General features: G+C 33.3%; 1 protein-coding gene across 1 annotated transcript in view; it reads left to right on the top strand.

The window, feature by feature from the left end:
• PHIP (pleckstrin homology domain interacting protein) overlaps positions 1–20,361 on the top strand; it is a 130,266-nt gene that overhangs the window by 74,124 nt on the left and 35,781 nt on the right. The window contains exons 18-23 of the mRNA XM_054569644.1: positions 450–587; positions 1,274–1,457; positions 5,467–5,584; positions 11,002–11,142; positions 13,813–13,889; positions 16,216–16,447. Of these exons, the coding sequence (XP_054425619.1) occupies positions 450–587; positions 1,274–1,457; positions 5,467–5,584; positions 11,002–11,142; positions 13,813–13,889; positions 16,216–16,447 (890 nt within the window). The remainder of the gene's footprint in view (positions 1–449; positions 588–1,273; positions 1,458–5,466; positions 5,585–11,001; positions 11,143–13,812; positions 13,890–16,215; positions 16,448–20,361) is intronic.

The raw sequence follows: 20,361 nt of genomic DNA, 5'->3' as shown, positions 1-20,361 counted from the left end.
TCACTGGATCCTCAGTTCTTTGGTGTATTTCCTAGCACATAGTTTGTAGATACTGGTGAAATAAATTAAGCAGTAAAGATTTTTTGAGAAAGTTGGTAAAGATTTGCCTTTTTAAAAAAGTCTATGATCAAAGATGACATCCTACTTTTATTGACTTTAAGTAGTTATTTTGGTTTTCTTACCTGCAATCATACATACGTAATTGAGTTGTAACGATTTTATGAGTGCCTGAATCATGATAAACACTCCAATATCATCATTTTTGTTTTTAAAAAATTAAGATTGAGGGGGATATATTTCCATTTACTCCCATCACTTACAGTTGATAATTTTAGGTCTTTCACACAAACAAAATTTACATTTACTTCTGGACTGAAAGTGAGGTAAATGAGTGAAATGGTTTGAGTAGTTGACTAAGTTTCTTTAGCATTTTGCGTGTTATTACATAGGACTGAACCAAGTTTTAAGTCAGCAAGCAAATCAGGAGATCAGTCCACTGGACAGCATGATTCAAAGACTACAACAGGAGCAAGACCTGAGACGTTCCGGTGAAACTAGTGTCAGTAACACCAGCCGATTAAATAGAGGTAAGATGTAATTCTTCGAGGTGGAACATTTAAAAAGCTGAAACAGTCTAAAACTTCAACAGTAGAGAAGAGATTAAATGAATTATTTCAATGTATAAAATGAAGTATTAGGCAACCCAAATGATTGTGTTTTGAAGAATATTTAATGAGCTAAGAAAATGTTCTAGTATAAAGTTTTAAACTTAAGACAATGAGCTTTTAATATGTATATTCTTCTAAATTTCCTATAATAACACGTAGAACTTAGAAAAATTTTTAAAATGTTTTCAGTAATTTATGGAATGTATTCAAAGCCATATTCTCAAATATCTGATCACCTTTGTTTATTATTAAACTTTAAGGAAAAAAGTTAAAGAAAATTTATGAACATAAATGTCCTTGGGTTTGTCTGTTTCTGGTTTTTATGTAGTTACCCCCAAAATACTTGGTGAGCATTTTTTAAAGTAATTGTTTTACATCTTTATGCCTTAACAGTTAGTCGTTAAGATTCATTAACATCCCTGGTCAACTGAATAACCGTGTTCTGTTTTTATTAAACTTTTGCCTGTGGTTTAGTTCCTGATTTGATAATTTATTATTTGCCACAATATGAGATTTCATTTGGAGGCTTGTATAGATTTATTTTTTCCTCTTGTAAGGTAATGGAGAAGTGTCTCTAAATAGAACTTACTGTATTTTTCATTTAGGTTCTCTAAGCTCTACCTCAGAGGTTCATTCACCACCAAATATAGGGCTAAGGCGTAGTGGACAAATTGAAGGGGTACGGCAAATGCACAGCAATGCACCAAGGAGTGAAATAGCCACAGAACGGGATCTTGTAGCGTGGAGTCGGAGAGTGGTAGTGCCTGAGCTTTCAGCTGGTGTAGCAAGGTAAGTAGAGTTGTGAATTTTTATGTACCTCAGTTGTTTGTGTTCATTTTGAATTATAGACTTCAAAGTACCTTTTCAGCTCGGTAATTTATTTGAAATTTATCTGAAAAGCTACTGTTTTAAACTATTTATGACTGGAGAAAAATTAAATTTCAATATGTGTTATTTTCTAGAATGATACATGTAAATAATATGAGAAGGGGATGTGTCAAAGTTAATAGGAGAAAATCATAAATTTGGATTGACCAAATAGGAAATTATTCAGTAGCGTATTTAAATCTTATTTTGTCTTAATTAACTGTAGCCTAAAACACTTCATAAATTTGTTACAAATAAGTTTTTTATGGATTTTACTCATATCGTTCAGAGGTGTAGTAAAAATTATTTTTATTGGTAATACAGTATAAATATTTTATGTATTAAAATAATTCTTTTCAAATTTATACAGAAATATATACCTTCATAAATTTAAATGTATTGATTTGATATAATCTTATTCTTGAGGTTCATGCTATTAGGGAACTTTATATCCAGTGGTTTGTTTTTTTTTTTTACCTTTTAGTAATGGAATATTCATGAATGTGATCTATTTGAACCCAGTGAATACTCACTACTTACAATAACTATTAAAAAGAAAATAAAGACCAAAATGTGAATTTGATTTTAGGATTTTCTAGTTCTAAAACTGAAAAGATAATAGTAATTATATACAGACCTTCCTGAACTTAAATTTTTTTTGACTTTATGATGGTGTGTAAATGATTTGTATTCAACAGAAACCATACTTCGAATTTTGATCTTTTCTCGAACTAGTGATATGTGGTATGAAACCTGCTCATGATGCTGGCTGGGCAGCAGCAGTGAGTTGCAGCTCACTGTCAGGCATGCAGTCGTGACAGCAAACAATGTATAGTATGTGTTGCCAGCCTTTTTTTTTTTTTTTTGGTATGGTGTTCTAGCATATTTAAGGTAGGCCAGGTCAAGCTATGATATTGAGTAATTTAAGTGTATTAAGTGCATTTTTGACTTCCAGTATTTTCAACTTAATGATGGATTTATCAAGACAACCCCATCATAAATAAAGGAGCATCTATAATTAAAATAAATACTTTTGAATGTGAATGTTTATATAGATTGTGCTCTTTGGACAATACTTCAAACTTAGGGTAGGATTAAATATACACCTAAAGTATAAATTTCAAAAATAATTATTTGATGAAAAATGTTCCCAGTTATCCTTAATAAAAATTAATTGGATTCCTGTTCACTTTTTAATTCTTAAAAAATTCTTAATTTTTAAGTTAGGGTTTCAGGAGCATGCAATAAATAACACCCATATGTTAAACAGTAGTTCTGAAGTAATTGAAAACACAAAAGATTAAGATAGGAAATCACAGTATTAGGTTTTATTACTGATACAGCTGTGCACAATATGGCGCTTTTTTTTTTTTTTTTTTAAACCTCCACGAAAGTGTGCTTTCTAATGTTGAACTGCAAACACAGGTAACACTGGGTGATAGCATTTCTCCCCATGGAGAAGCAGCTGGTTTACTTCTTTAAAAGGCAGAGCAGAATATGTATGTTGCTAGGCTGGTTTTTTCTTCCAGAATTAGTTCACTTCTCTTCTGGAGAAAAATGAGCAGAAAGTGAAAAGAGGCCAGGAGTGGGTTGCTAGTTGTTGGTAGAGATTCCTGTACAGGACATGAGGAATGGGGAATATTTGTTTCTTTCCAAATATCCTTCTCCTTTTAACCTTTTTTTTTAAATTGGGTGTAACCACTAAGGTTATGTGCAAGAAAGATTATGACTATTAGTTAGGATATTTGACCTTCCTGGAACTTTGCCCCCCAAAATTAATATTTTTCCTTTGAAAATCTTCCTGGGATATACTCTTTGGTAGGTAGTTTAAAGTTTGCTCCTGGAAGGCTCTTAAGGGGGTCAGAATAGTATGTTAATTAAAATTAAGTCTAAACACATAGCCAACAAAGGACTGACATCTATAATACAGAAAGAACTCTCAACTCAACAGTAAACAAAGCAGTTCAATCAGAAGGTGGACAAAGACATGAATAGGCATTTTGTCAGAAGATATACAGATGGCAGATAAGCACACGAAAGGATATTGAACATCATTAGCCATTAGTGAAATGCAAATTGAAACCTCAGTGAAATAATTTGTGTATACCTATCAGAATGGCTAAAATACAGTGACAGGACCAGCTGCTGGAGAGGTTTGGAGAGACTGGATCACTTGTGTATTGTTGATGGGAATGTTAAAATTTAACAGCCACTGTGCAAAACAGTTTTGCACTTTAAAAATCTAAATATGCAGTTAACAGTGATTACACACTTGGGGATTTATTCCAAAGAAATTAAAACTTAGGTTCACATAAAAACCTGTATATTAATGTATAGCAGCTTTATTTGTAGTAGCCAAAACCTAGAAACAACTGAGATGTTCTTTAGTAGGTGTGTGGTTAAACAAACTGGTGTATCAACCTCATGAAATACTACTCTGCTATAAGAAAAAGAAACAGCCTTTTGATAGAACTACTTGAATAACTTTTCAGGGTATTGTGTTGAGTGAAAAATCAGTATTAAGGGTTATGGACTAATCTTGAAATGACAAAGTATAGAATAGAGAACATAATTAGCAATTGCTAGACATTGGGAAGAGGGAGCGCTGAGGAGGAGGAGGAGGAGGAGGAGGAGATAAAGATGGGTGAGATTATTAAAATGGCACTACAAGGAATCTTTATGGTGATGGGAATGTTCTGTATCTTGACTGGGGTGATAGAAACATAAACCTACATGTGTGGTAAACTTGGGTAGAAGTAAAAACACATAACACATGAGTAGAGGTAAAACTGGAGACTTTTGAATGTTGATGGGTTGTACCAGTGTCAACATCCATATTGTGATATTGTACTGTAGTTTTGCAAGATAACAGCATTGGAAGAAACTGGGTAAAGGATACAAAAAAATCTCAATTATTTTTTGTACAGATCACAACTGTATATGAATTACAATTATCTCAACAAAAAGTTTACTTTAAAAAACAACATATAAATTGTTAAGAACTGATAAATTAAATCAAAGCCATTCTTTGCATAAAATTTGAATTAACTCATTTTCCATTCAGAATTAAGACCAGCTGCAATAGAGAATTTTACAGTTAAGTAAAATGAAATTAATACACTCTACTAAAAACAAAAACAAAAACCTTATAGAGCTGTTCCAAATTTGAATATTAACTCTCTATGGTGAAATCTCCGGGAAGAATTATAATTCAAAGATTCACTACAATTCAGTTTTTAATTTCGTAGTTCAAAAATTTGAAAATTGTGAAGAATTAAAGATTAAAATTCTCTTGTCCTTGTGAGTTCAGGTTTCATGAAATTACAGTTCACAGTTAATGTTGAAAGTCAACTTTTTCTGTTGCTCAATTTCAGCTTGATTCCTGGGTAGAGTTGAAGTTTTTCAGTAGATGAAGCCTGATCTACCTTTCACTGGAGAGAAAGTGGTTCTTTTGGGCCTTTAGGAGTTATGTTAGTTCAACCTGAAGGTTCTGTTGTGCACTGTGCCCTCCCCTCCCCCCGCCACCTTTTTAAAGATTCTAGCTATTTATATGGCACGCAAGATTATTACAGTATAAACCTTACCCTAACAAAATATTTCCAAAATAAATACAATTTGTAACCCTGGGAGCAGTTGTCTCAGAAATATAACCATGTTTCCAGAACCTAATACTTAATTTGCTGAAAAATGTAGCAGAACCAGTAGTATCAAGTTCTTTTAGTCAAAATTTGTCTTTCCACTGTTTCAGTCATTTAATGCCAAATGTCCAGGGCACATGATCTATGAATTTTAACTCAAATCTTTGTCACATGCCTTCATCTGAAAAGAAAAAATTGGGAGTACAATTTCCTCTCTGACACTAATATTCCTTTAGGTGAGATATCAGTTGTAAAAATTCTAGACTAACATGTGGCTTTTAATGTTCATTCAGTAGGCAAGAAGAATGGAGAACTGCGAAGGGAGAAGAAGAAATAAAAACTTATAGGTCAGAAGAGAAAAGAAAACACTTTACTGCTCCAAAAGAGAATAAAGCACCTACTGTCTCAAAGGTAACTAGTAATTACTTTTGATGTGTAATAGTTGCTTCATAAGTATAGTAACCATTTTAAGACCATTTTGTAGTTAAAAACATTAACAATGTAAATAGGGTATTTAATTAGTGAAGTAAAAATATAGTTAATTTTAGTTAAGAGATAATTCTTGATTACCTCATTGTATTATCTATTATGCTTACCATTTAAAATTTTTTATTTCTGCCTTGTAGCATACCTTTTCTCCAAATGCCAATTTTTATATGCTTGTTAAATCTAATAAATTATATCAGAAGCCTAAGCAAGATCTTTTTTAGTACTGTCATTGGTTGCATACTCTAAAATATTTTTTTTTGGTTTTGTTTTTGGTCCTAGATAGATAGATAGGTGATAGATATTTTTTGTTGTTGTTGCTGTTTTTTACTTATTTGTTATTGTAGATAATTAAGTCATCTATGCTGCTATAAATAATAGTTATTATTTTCTCCGTTAAAAGAGGTAAACTGTTTCTACTACTTTGCCCTGTTGGTTTCTCTGTCATCCTAATCTGGAAAACTTGGATCCAGTGTATTTTAGTTGGTAATCTGGGAGATACATACATACTTCAAGTGTCAGCGAGTCACAGTGATCCATTCTTACATGTTTTTATAAACCAGTTACCTTCAAAGCTTCAGAGCCTAAGAATCTGAAATGGAGGAAAACTATATGAACAGAGCTGGTTTCTTGATTTAGCTTTGTGCTTCTTTCTCTTTTTATTTGAGTTTCTTAAACCTAAATTAGTCTACTTTCCTAGAACTTTCTTTTCTCTTTAGTGACTTTGCCTTAAAGGACTCAAGTAGTCCTTTGCTATTTTATGTTTTTCTTTACTAAGGTTATCAGTAGGACCCCACACAGAATTCTTGCTAGTAAATCTGAAATAATTTTTTGTTTTGGGGGGTTTGTTGGTTGGGTTTTTTTTTTTTTCATGGTGGTTAGAAAACACCTTGTCCTGTATTTTTTGCTCAGAATCCAAGGATATGGGAACATAAACTCATGTAATGATTGTGAGTTGATTGCTACAACTTTTACAGATGGAATATGGTGTTGTCTATTAAAATTAAAAGGATGTACTTATCTTTTTATCCAAAAGTGCTACTTCAAAGGCTTTTTTTAAAGAAAGAAAAGTACTGGTGTTATATATATACATGTGCACTTCAGCACCCATTCACAAATATTTATAGTGCCTCTGGTTGCAAAACTGGAATAACCTTAGTGTCCATTATTGGACACTATTATACAACATTTTTAGGATATTATACAACATTTTTAAAGAAATGAGTTGGAGTTCATTCCATTACCTGAAGAAGTATTTAGGATATATTATTGTTAAGTGAAAAAAAGCAAGTAGAACATTAATGTTTATAGTATGACCTCATTTTTGTTTTTCAGATTTTATGAGAATGGAGAAAGATTTAAAAGCACCCATACTAGGCAACTGATATTGATAATCACAGATGTAGAAACTATGAGATACCATCTTTCATTTTAGAATTGCATTGTTTTGGTTTTAATCCTTGCCCCAGGATATGTTTATTGATTTTAGACAGAAAGGGAGGGAGGGAGGGAGGGAGGGAAAGAGAGACATCAATGAGAGAAATAAATATCAGTTGGTTGCCTTATGTACGTGCCCTGACTGGGGATTGAACTGGCAACCTTTCTGTGTATGGGATGGCGCTCCAACCAATTGAGCCACCCAGCCAGGGGTAGAGTTGCAATGTTTTTCTAATTTTAATAATAGAGGATACTAACTGTGCAAGTGGGAAGTACAAATTAATGTAAAAACTGTTTAGAGATCAGTTAGGAAGTTGATTTTTGGCAGTAGGTTTGTTCCCGAAATTAGAGCGACTTAAATAAGGTGCAAATATAATGCTCTCTGATGCAAAAACCTTAGTATGTGGTCAGGCCTAGAATGATGCCTTCAGTATTGAGAAATGAATTTCTTTCATTTTTCTGGTCCTTTTTATGTGTGAATTTGACCTCATGCCTGGAGATATCAGTATCCTCATTTAAGGCTACTGGATGGAGTTGATCAAGTCGGTGAGGGCACCTATGCCCTCCTGAGGAAGGTTCTTTGAAGTTGCTCTGCAGCATTGTGGCAGATATCCCATTGGCCAGAATTAATTCTCATGAAATTTCAACAAAAAAAATTTTAATTTTTCTGTAAGAAAGGAGAACAGATATTGGTTGACAGTTTTCTCTTGCATTGCATTATTTAATAAGGCATTAAAAAATGTGTGTGTTCTTTGAATTAATTTTGTCCTAAAGAAATATAAAATTGTGGCTAAAGCTTTACAAAATGGAACAAATAACAATATTAATGAAGTGTAATCAAGTAGGTAAATATATTTATGTTAAATGAAAGTAGCAAGGTGTATTACATTCTTAATAGATTACTCGAAACTTATGAGATTGTAGCTGAACAATTTCCTTTTTTTATACCTTTGGGTATTTCTCAAATTTTTTAGTTACCAAATCATGCAGTTTTTGTTTTTTTTTTAAAGAGAGGGAAAGAAGGGAGAGGGGGAGAGAAACATCCATGTGTGGTTGCCTCTTGCATGCACCCCTACCGGTGACCTGGCCCACAGCCCAGGCATGTGCCCTGACTGGGAATCAAACCAGCGACCCTTTGGTTCTCAGGACTGCACTCAGTCCATGGATCTACACCAGCCAGGGCATGCAGTATTCTTTTTTAGAGAATCTGTGTGGAGTACATCTTGTGTTCTTGTAGTGTATAAAAATGTCTTTTTATTTCTCTTGGAGCTGCCCCAACAAGAATAGGGCTGAAGTACAGGAAAGAATTTCAGTGACAAGGCTGGTTGTGGGGAAGGAACTGGAGAATGCATCAACATGGAATTTTGAATGCATATGATGTTGAATGCATCAAAAGGGAATAAAATGATGGAGAGAATGAGGGATATGTACAAAACAAACATATATGTAACATGTATGTGTAGAGTTTGTGAGATTAGAAGTAGTATAAGTATTATTTAGTAAGAGTCTTGAAAGAAAATAGGTAGAGGGAAGAGTTTTAAGAAATAATGAACCCGAATTCCCTAGAATTAATCTCTGCCTAATGTGCCAAACATGATAAATAAGGAAAAAATAATATAAAACAAAAAATTTTAAAACCTCAACCAAGCACATTAAAAGATTTGAAAATATCTAAAACAAAGAACATCCCGAAAGTTTTTGGAGAAAGAAAATCACCTCAAAATGCACATGAAGTATTAACAAAATGGATTCCACTGAGCCATTTTATAACCATATGATATACAAGAAAATAGTTACGGAATCAGCACCTACATTAGGAAAATTGGCTACACCAACACAGTAGCATTTTTGCCAATTTCTGGTTGGAATGCTGACAACATAGTGGAGCCAGTGGATAATAGAAACATGATTCATTTAAGGAATGGACAGTCACCTGTAAACATGGCAATGCCAATGGAACCACGCTGCTTGAGACTCTGGATTGCATCCTGCTGTCAACTCCTTCACCTCCAGGATGTCTGCAGCATTGGTGCTATTGGTACTGTCCTATGTGAGTCAAGAGCATGGTGGTCACATTTGTTCCAGGCACTTTTACAGCTGAAATAAAGTCTGTTCAAGTGCACCATGAAGCTTTGAGTGAAGCTTTTCCTGGCATCAGTGTGAGCTTCAGTGTCAAGAATGTGTCTGTCAAAGATGCGTGTGGTAATGTGGCTGGTGATAGCAAAAATAACCCACCAGGGGAAGCAAGTGATTATCCTGACCCATGCACCTGTGCTAGTTTGTCACATAGCTGATGTTGCTTGTAAGTTTGCTGAGCTAAAGAGGATTGGTTGCCTTTCTGGGAAGAAGTTGGAAGATGGCCCAAATTCTTGAAATGCAGTGATGCTGCCATTGTTGATCTTGTTCCTGGAGGGCCCATGTGTGTTGAGAGCTTCTCTGACTATCCTCTTCTGGGTTGTTTTGCTTTTTGGGTTGTGAGATGGACAGTTATTGTGGGTTTAAATCAGTAATCAAAGCAGTGGGGCAAGGAGGCTATTTCAGCTGGCAAAATCAACTAAGTCTGTTCGGGAGGCTTGCCGTATTTTGCTGTGTATGATGCATACCCACATTTTTGGCCCAGAATTTCAGGGGGGGGGAAATCTTTTGTTTTAATTTTTAATTCAATTATTTATTTATTTATTTATATTGAGATACTTGGTTTTTGTATTATAAATGAATTTTAGCACTTTAGTTTTGAATATATTATGGTACAAGAAATTTTATGTAATAAATAATTACAAACACAAGAACACAAATAATTACAAACACAAAGTATTTCAGGTACTACCCATGTATGATGTGCATCCGTATATTTCCCTCAAAAATTTGGGCAAAAAGTGCATTATACACATTAAAATATGGAAATGTTTATTATCCCTAATATCTTCCACACCACCTTAATCATTGGTGGAAGAACATCTCAGAACCGTTTCTCTCATTGACCATTTAAGTTTAATAGTAAAAGACTGGTTAATGATGACAGTGCATAATAAAATCTTTAGGGAAATGAGAATATCTTGACCAGTTTATTTTTAATCAGTATATTTTAATGTAAACTATTTGGCCAAAAGTCTGTCACAGTATCTTAAGACCTATTGAAATGAAGTTTAATGAGAAAAGTGAGTATGGAATTATATGGTCGATTATTTTTCATCAACACTTCAGTGATAGTGTTCCTTTTTCTCATTGAATGATTTATTGTATTATATGTATAAGTCTGGTGTTAGTCTCTCTTTGAAAGTAATCTTTATTTTTCCTTTATTTTTTATATCCTTAAGGGTTTGTTTTGTTTTTAAGGGAGAATTAGGTATAAATTCTTACATTTGCTGAGTTTGTTCATCTCTGTTACCATATGGATTTAATCAGTTTTTTTGGTGATTGTTAGTGGTGTTTTCTTCTGCTACAGAAGAGTTCTTCCAAATTCACCTGTAGTAGAAGAGAAAGCCAGCCACCTGGTATCCTAGTCTCATAGTGGAAGGGGTAGTTTTGTGACCACCATTTTGATTTGCAGTTTGCCTCTCCCTGTTAATATGCCTCACAACCTGTCGTCCTCTTTCCCATACCTGTTCTATAGGTTTGTTTTGGTGTGAGAATTCAGTGTTAGGTTTTGTCCATTGCTATGAATCTTTAAGTTAGTATTAATCAAAAACAAAGGTTTTATAACTTATCCATTAGCAAGTGAATTTCAGCATGTCGCAAACTTGTGATTTAACTTGGAATCTTAAAATATTTGAGCTGATACTCTAATCTAGTTACTTATGTTAATATAAATATGAATGGATTTTTATAATTAAAATACAACTTTTAAAGTACAATAAAAAGCACTATAAGCATACTGTAAATAAATTTAATTTACTTTTTTTCAGAATCATGCTCATGAGCATTTCCTGGATCTTGGAGAATCAAAAAAGCAGCAGGCAAATCAACACAGTTATCGTACGAGATCTGCATTGGAAGAGATTCCTAGACCTTCAGAAGAGATAGAAAATGGCACTAGCTCTTCAGATGTAAGATCTCAGCACATTCATAAATTTGTTTCCATTTTTACTTGTTTTTTTTTAATATGATTTTCATTCTTCACATTCATTGATATATTTATAGACGTAGCTCAAACGTGTTATTTTTAGGCCTTAAAATGATAGTGATAACTTCTATTTACTGAAAACCTACTATGTGGGTTGCAGGCATGGCACACGTATTGATAATCCCAGATGCACAAAACAAATCTATATGAATTATTCTATTTTATACACACACACACGTGTATATTTATATGTATGTGTATATATATATGAGGGATCTCAGGTTCTAAGATGTTTAGATTACACATTTACCTAACTATTAAATGATAAAGCAGAGATTAAACCAAGGTTCCTTTTACTCTAAAGGCAATCTTTTTAAATGATTCCATGAAGCTATAGTTTGAAACTGTAATTACTGATCAATAGGCATTTAGCAGTCTTGGTTAGTTTTTAATCTCTGTACCATTTTAGTATTTCTCAATGTAATTTTAGAAATATTTCTTACATATACATATTCCCATAATATCATTGTTTCTATTAAATTATTATTTCAGCAAAGGTAGTTCATTTATAAGCAAAAATTAATTCTGTTCAGCACTTAAAACCATCTCCTTCCCCCACTCACCCAAACACCTTCTCCCCCACAGTTACATCAAAGATTTTATGACCTTAGACATTGATGAATATTAGATTTTTGAAGCCATATTGTGTTTTACAATATTAGGCATACACACACACACACACATACACACACACACATATGTATATATGGGAATTCTCTTGAGTATATTTACTATGGACAGAGCAACATTAATTCAAATTTAGAATATTCTAACTATTATTTAAAAGTTATATTCTGGTGGCTTTAGTCTTAATATGGCCAGGGCAAAGTGATATGTCCAATCTGGTAAAAAGACCAAATTTACTAATTACATCAACTTGACATATAACATTTTAAATATACTTACAAACATAAAATGTATGTGGGCTAATTATTTGCCTTATAAAATGTATCTTTAGTTTTGAAAGTGTTGTAGTATGATTCTTTTAATAGTTTCTAGAAAATATTTTATTTTTTTTTTAATTTATTTACTTTTTAAATACATTTGTCTCTGCCTCCCCCCCCACCACCTCTTTCCCTTGCCCCTTCCCTCCTTCCCTCCCTCAGCTCTTCCCCTTTGGTTTTGTCTATGAGTCCATGCTATATGTTCCTTGACTTTCCCCTTCCCTTCCCTTTCCCTGCGCCCCACTTCCCTCTTGTCTCTGTTGATTTCTTTTCCTTTCAGTGTTGCTGGTCATATTTTCCTTGCATCTTTGCATTGTTGGTTAGGTTCCGCTTATAGATGAGATCATATGGTATTTGTCTTTCGCCCCCTGACTTATTTCGCTTAGCATGATGCTCTCCAGTTCCATCCATGCTGTCGCGAAGTTTAGTAGTTCTTTTTTAGAAAATATTTTAAATATGATTCAGCTTATTAGAAACATTTTTACGTACACTTGTTATATAAGAAAAATTTACTAATTCTTCATTTTTCTTCAATCAAATTTGTTTATGCTTTACTGTTTTTTTTTAGAGCAATTAAATTTCTAGAGGAGTACATTGAGAACAAAATAGCACCTTGGGTACAATATGTTAATTAATGGAAAAACTTCTGGTTTTTTGGTTCAGGTTATTTTGTAGTTTGATGTAGTGACTAATTTATATTTAGCAACATGTTTTTTACTCCCACATTACAGAGGTAATGTACTAGGGATAGGAGTAATCAGATTATTTGTTTAGATTTTTTTCCTGTTATAGTAAATACAGATTAAAGAGTGTTTGGGTAGTTTTTAATCCTCTACCATTTGAATAATACCAGAACTGGAATATTCTCTTTTTTTGTATAGAAAAGCTATTTTAATACTAATATAATGTAAAAGTTTCTAATTTTAAGCTTCTCAAAGCATCTGTAGAGGAAAAAAAAGTTTAAGTTTTAACAAAGGTCCAAGAGGTAAAAATTGATTTGCTATATCAGCTAAGGAATTTGATGTCCAATCTAGAAGATAGGTTATGAGGCTTCTTAAAAACAACAAAGTACAGGTTGAGGCAAAAGTAGGTTTACAGTTGTGACTACACAAAACAATTCACTCTTGTATTATTGTTTATTAATTATTGTATTTTCCATATAAAAAACTGTAAACCTACTTTTATCTCATTCTGTACGTTATTTATCCAAGACATTGCTCTGAATCCAATCTTAATATTATATCTTTTGATAAATTTAATAAATATTAAATGCATTGAATAGTTTTTTGTATAGCAATCTAAGGTCTGGCCCTGGCTGGTATGCCTCAGTGGATTGAGTGCTGGCCTGCAAAGCAACAGCTCTTTGGCTCGATCTCCAGTCAGAGCACATGCCTGGGTTGTGGGCCAGGTCCCCAGTAAGGGGCATGTAAGAGGGTGAGAGGCAACCACCCACATGGTTGTTTCTCTCTCTCTCTCTTTCTCCCTCCATTCCCCTCGAAAAATAAATAAATAAAATTTCAAAAAATATCTAAGGTATTTTGCAGCATATCTAAATCAGGTTTTAATTTAAATAACTTGATCAGTGATATTATATAATACTATATTTCCTGTAATATTGCACAATAAAATAAGTATTCAATATCTCATAGGAAGGTGAAGTTGTTGCTGTCAGTGGTGGAACCTCTGAAGAAGAAGAGAGAGCATGGCACAGTGATGGCAGTTCTAGGTACTTCACTGAATTTTTATTTCTTCAAATGTAATACAAACTCTTTAGAAAGCTGAAGATTCTTTACCAGCAAAGTTTTTCAGAGTCTCTTTGAGTTAAAAGTTGCTTGTTCTTCAGAGATTTTTGGAGTTGTCCAGAATTTAGATTTTCTTTCTGACATGTGTTCTCTAATAGGAGAGAAACTAGTTTCCAGGAAAACTAGATCTACAAATATCGTGCGTTTAGCTTTATCTTCTTAGTTGATATTTTATTATTGAATGCTGTGATTTCAGCACTGAGCCACAAATTAGTTTTGAGAAATGTTTGAGCATTAAATTATGAAAGTAATGAGATCTTGTAGAAATTACTATCTCATATAGTGGAATTTGTTGAATGCTATTAATAATTTATTTTTTCAGCAATGAGAATAAGCTTTTTTCTTTTTTGTTATCCCCACCTTATTTGACCATGTAAGTGAGGACTCCTTCAACTTCTTACACTAGGAATTCACATTATTACAGGGCTGATATTCTTGACTGACGTTGTAAAGCCTTAATAGCAAGGAGCATTGGAAATGGTATTATGTTTAGCACCACACATTTATTCTCCAGCAGCAGTAGCTTTTAAAATAAGATTTCTAGAGGAACCATGATTTAGAGGCTGTAAGAATTCTCTACATGCCCTGGCCAGCATTGCTGTTTGTTGGAGCATAGTCCCATACAGTAAAAGGTTGGGGTTCTATTCCTGGTTAAGGTACATACTAGGTTGTGGTTCAGTCCCCCTGGAGTGAGTAGGAAAGGCAACCAATCAATGTTTCTCTTTCCCTAAAATCAGTAAACATATTTAAAAAAAAAAGAAGAAGAAGAATTCCTTATATCAGTATCAGAATCAAGGGCTTTCCTATTTCCACAACAGTTAATCCCAGTAATGGTATGGAAGTGCCCATGGTTAAGTCTCGTAGGTTTCTGCATTTGAAACAAGCCAGCAGTTTTTGGCTTTAGCAGTTGAGGACAATGCTGTAAAGAACATGTGCTCTCAGGCTTATAGATAGGTCTTTGCTGGCAGCAGCAGATTTTCCATAAGAACTGAGTGCTCCAGAGAGTAGCAACTAATAGTATTTGGTAGGTGCCATTTACAGTAACCGTGGCTAGGAGAGATTAAGTGTAAATAAATGCTGGTAAGTTGAAGGCATTTTATTCTCGATTAGTTTTTGCCTGCAGATGTATTTGCTTGCCTCCAGAATAGTGTCTGAAAAATATTTAATTAAAGTTCTTTAGAATCATTTTAAATTTTAAAATGAAGTCATGAAGTCATACTGGAAAACCAGCTCATTATTTAAATTTTATCTGTGATGATTATCCTTACGGAGATATAGGTAAATGTATATAAAGAACATGAGGCCAGAGGAAGAGGTGGTGGTAGTAGAATAAAACTCCAGAAAAATGTCCATTCAGGATTTACCAGAAATATTTTCAGGGAAGAGTGAGGTCATGTATCACTCTTCTCTGAGTAAGTGATTATTGATTTTAACATAGTATAATTTAGTTTTAATGCATTTATACTTGTAAAACTGTATACCATCAAGTAGTAGTCTCGTGTCAAAATTGAAACAGAAAATAGCATAGTTGGATTCTTTATTTTGCAACAACATCAGTTAAGTAAAACTTAAGTACATTGAAAATAAACTGAAAAGAAATATCAAACTTGATTGGTAGTGATACATGAAATAATAAGGCCTATAGTTTTCTGAGTCATGGCATGATTTGAAGCATAAGATAGACCTAAGGTATATGTAAATACTAAGTATAGTTTATACAGAAAGAATCTTTCTGACCCTGCCAGTTCAATATCAGGGCATCGGAGCTCTAACATAGGAGTCCCCCGTGTCAAGAGCTCTTACCTCTCCAAAAAGGAATCCCTACACTTTCTCCTTAATATTGACTTCTCCTGTGCTCTCCAGGGCTGTCTTTCTACTATAGCTAGAATTAAGGAAGGTGACTCTCTGCTGCTTATTTTTGTATGCCCCACAATATTTTGAACAGATGAAACACTCCTAAATCAGTTTTTCACTAAAATCATAGAAGGCGCATAAATTCATCGTTTCAACTAAAGCTATGACCTTACTTAATTTTTTTTTTTAAAGATACTTAAGTAAGTTAAGCCTACAGAATTTTAAGAAACCATTTAAAAGACAGTTAAAAGTTAGGGAACTATATTTAGTTCATAAATATTGTACTGTTTTGTTATTTCTCTTTATTACGATTTTTTTTTTTTTTTGCATTTTTATAAGACAGAGTCTCAATGCTGTCTTTTGTGTGTGTGTGTTTAAATTATTTTTCTCTTGTAGTGACTACTCCAGTGATTATTCTGATTGGACAGCTGATGCAGGAATTAATCTGCAGCCACCAAAGAAAATTCCTAAGCATAAAACCAAGAAAGCAGAAAGCAGTTCAGATGAAGAAGAAGAATCTGATAAACAGAAGCAGAAACAGATTAAAAAGGAAAGGAAAAAAGTAAATGAAGAAAAAGATGGACCAATATCACCAAAGAAAAAAAAGCCCAAAGAAAGGAAGCAAAAGGTTGGCTTTTATTATATATAAACTAATGTTTTCTATGAAAGCAAAGCACACATTTAAAAGTACAGTTGATGAGCATTAACATTATTGAGGTATACCAGCAAGTAGTAATAAAAGAACTTTGAAGTACACAGTAGTAAAATAGAGTACAGCAGGTCCTTGAATAACGTTGTTTCTTTCAGTGTTCTTTTGATGTAATGTTGATAAGATGCTGTTAATGCTGATAAGGAATTTAACTTTTGTTTATATTAAACTCTCATAAATTGGTTTTGTTATACATCATTTTGACTTTGTTATAAGTCAGAGAACCTGTTGACATGGTAAGGACTTACTGTATACCAAAATATGTTTAGTTTATTTAAGTTTTAAATGTACAGAATGTGAGAGTGAGTATTTGTAGAATTAGTTATATTCTAAATATTAAGCATTTAGTCTTACACCATGAGCAGATTTTTTTTGACAATCTGGTAAGATTTATGTACATTTAAAAAGTAATGCTACAAAATATACAGGTTATTAGTCTCTTAATTGCCTTTATCTTGTAATCCTTATTTTTATTGCTGAAAATAAACAGAAAGCATAGGAGAAACATCACTTAGAATAACAGTGGCAAAACTTGCCATAGCTCACCACGAGGCAAATATGAATCTCAAGTAGGATACTGTTGTTTTAACAAGGCTTTGTTAATTTATGCAGTGTGTGAGCCATAATGAGATGCTCTTCGGGTTGTCATTTATAATATTAAATACTGTGGAGACTTACAGGGTCTTTATTCCCAGAGAACTTTGACATTTTTAAAAAAGATTTCATTTATTTACTTTTAGAGAGAGGGGAAGGGAGGGAGAAAGAGAAGGAGAGAAACATTTCTGTGAGACAGAAACATTGACCTGTTGCCTCTTATACTTGCTCTGACTGGGACCTAACCCACAACCCAGGCTTGTGCTTTGATGAGAAATTGATCCAGCAGCCTTTCGCTTTGTGGAATGATGCCCAGTCAACTGAACCACACTGCTCAGGGCAAGCTTGAAAAATTTTTAAAAATACATTTGTCTTAAGTGTTTAGTTTATGTGTGTCCATTGAGCTCTTGTTTGCTCTAGCTCTATAATTATGAATTACTTTAATTTGGATTCCATTGTCTACTATTCTTGTAACCTCCTTTACTTTTGTCTGGAGAAGATTTCCCAAAAGAAAATGCCATGGTTTTGCTCACAGTTTTGTTTTGTTTTTCCTTCTCTTTTGTCAATGACCAATGTATACGGACCCATTATTTTATGTGGTAGATTGGTTAAAGAAAACTTATTTAGCTACCATGTATTTGACTAATCACGTAAACACTTTTTTAATCTCAAGACAATTTTGATGAACTTTTGAGATTTATACTGTGAGAACCTAATTCTTTTGTCCCAAGAGTGCAGTTCTCTTTGTGGTCCCCTTGATTTGATAATTGTCTATGAACTAATACCTTGGGGGCTGCTTCATGCAGTGCCACATTTGGGTCTACTATTATTGTTTGCCAGATTTTAATTTCACTGTTTCTCTTGAAGTATTGTAGCAGGATCTGTCTGCCACTAAATTTAGGTGTGATCAATTTTAAATATAGTAAGTTTAGGATATTATAGACTGTTCCCTTTAATTTGGATTTTATTCATACAGTTTGGTGTTAGCCTACCAGTAGATCCAACACTGGATAGACTTGTTCTTATTCCTTAGTCTCCTTGTTATCCCAAATAATATTTACCTTTTTATGCGGAGTTTTAGGGCTGGAAATTAACAGAGATCATTAAGTAATTGATAGTATTGTATGTATGAAAAGATGAAAATATTTTCTATATGACTAATTCTTTTTCAATTAACTAAGCAAGAATCAGTAAGCCAGATATAGAAAATGTAGTAAACAAATACCAGGCGATATCTGACATATATCCCTTATGCTTTTAGGAACTCTGAAAACCAGATCACCCAGTTTTTATTGAATGCTTACTGTTTATAAAGCAATGCAGTGGATAGAAAGAAGTGTGAGGCATAGTACTTATTCTAAAATGTGTGACAAGTTGCTCGAATCCCCCAATATAAAAACAGAAGAAATATATGTTTAGTTGCCAGATTAATTTTTTAAGGATTTTATTTATTTTTAGATAGAGGGTAAGGGAGAGAGAAAGAGAAATATCAATCGGTTGTTGTCAGATTAAAAATAATAAATGAGAAATCAAATTGGGACGTCTTATTTTAGAGTTTCTGTTGAGGCTTTCAGAAGAAATAAAATTTGAGGTGGGCCTAGAAGAATTTCTGTGGGATAGAAAGAAAATAATTACCTATATCTCAAAATTTTCTTTAAAAAATCTCAAATCATGAGGCTGGAAAGTTTGAGAATATTCAGTGCAATTTATTCCCTAAGTGGTTTTAAGTATTAAGTGACAGAAATGTACTTTAACCAAAAACTATGGGTTTCCTAAGAATTATTGGTGAATAAGAATTATCGTCATAATAATTCTTGACTATGCCCGAGTCTTACAGCTATATCTATGGTTATTCCGGTTTAATATCCAACTTAATCTGGCTTCATGTAAGAACTGTTAGCTATCCCAGTCAAAATAGAATTTTCCTTATGGGGAGGGATATTTGCCTAGTATAATTGATAGTCCATATTAAAACTGGAATTAACAGTTTTCAGACTTTTTCTGCTTGTTTTTATTAAGTCAAAGGAAACCTTTCCAAAACACTTTAACTCAAAACCTTGGTATATAAAACTGATAAAATCTGTGGACCTAACTCTGTGATGTCACTCAGTACATAGTAACAATGACTATTTATTAATTCTTTATGGATAAAATAACTGTTCAGATGTGACCTGACTTAACATCACAAACTTTACGCATACAAAACTTATTTTTCTAAGATTTTCTCTCTAACCTGTTGCACTCTAGTCCTCCTCATCTCATCAGTAAGAACTCTTTTAGTTGTTTATACTCAAACCTTGGTGTCATCCTTAACTTCTCTTTTACTCTCATATTGTACATCCAGTCTGTCAGGGAATTATCTTGGCTCTTCTAAATATGTTCGGCACTTACCTGTTTTCACCATTTCTGCTGTCACTAGTGTTAGCTACTGTGAACTCTCACTTGTATTGTTGCAGTAGCCTTCCACCTGTCTTCCTGCTTCTGACCTTTATCCCCTAGAGTCTATTTTCTAAAGCATGTATTGACAATTTTTTTTGTAAAGGTCTAGCTACTCTGTTGTTATAGCCTGAAAGCAGCCATAGACAATAATACATAAATGAATGAGTATGGCCTATGTTCCAATAACATTTGATTTAGAGATAGCATGCTGGGCTTGGACTGTGTGTGGACCATTAATTTGAAAATCTCTGCTCTGGTGCATCCATAGTGAGACTTTTAAAATGTGTAAGTCAGATACTATCACTTCTGACTAAAATTCTGTCCAGTAGACCCATGTCACATGTAATAAATGCCTATCTTTTCCCATACCTTTTTTCTCTAAAGAGAGAGTGCTCCTGATGTGTTTGAGAAGCAGGAAGATGTGGTTAATGGGGAGAAAATGGATATTGAGTGGCAGCTGTAGCAGTGCCTGTTGAAAATAGTGTTCTGTGATACCTCAGTATAACATTGTTTCTTTTAGGTGAACTTGCATTAACTTAGTGATAATGGCTTTCTTTTTAAAAAAAACACAAGAGAGTACAACTTCGAATCTTAATATACAAACACTGAACCAAAACATTTTTAATCAATTACATGAGCTTTCTCTGCTTATAAATAATATTACATTTCAAAGGCTCTTTGAAGTCCTTTTTTCCCAAGTCTAAGGTAACAATATCCAGACCATTATGGCCACTTGTAGGTGACCAGCAAAGTTAAAAAGGTTTTTCTCAGAGGCCTAGTTTTATGTTTATCCACAAAAA

This window comes from Pteronotus mesoamericanus, unplaced genomic scaffold (genome assembly GCF_021234165.1).
Source record: "Pteronotus mesoamericanus isolate MK-2021 breed Mesoamerican mustached bat unplaced genomic scaffold, CSHL_Meso_final contig_20, whole genome shotgun sequence".
Classification (NCBI taxonomy): domain Eukaryota; kingdom Metazoa; phylum Chordata; class Mammalia; order Chiroptera; family Mormoopidae; genus Pteronotus; species Pteronotus mesoamericanus.
Note: the sequence above shows the minus strand (reverse complement) of the source record. Positions and strands in the feature narration are given on the sequence as shown.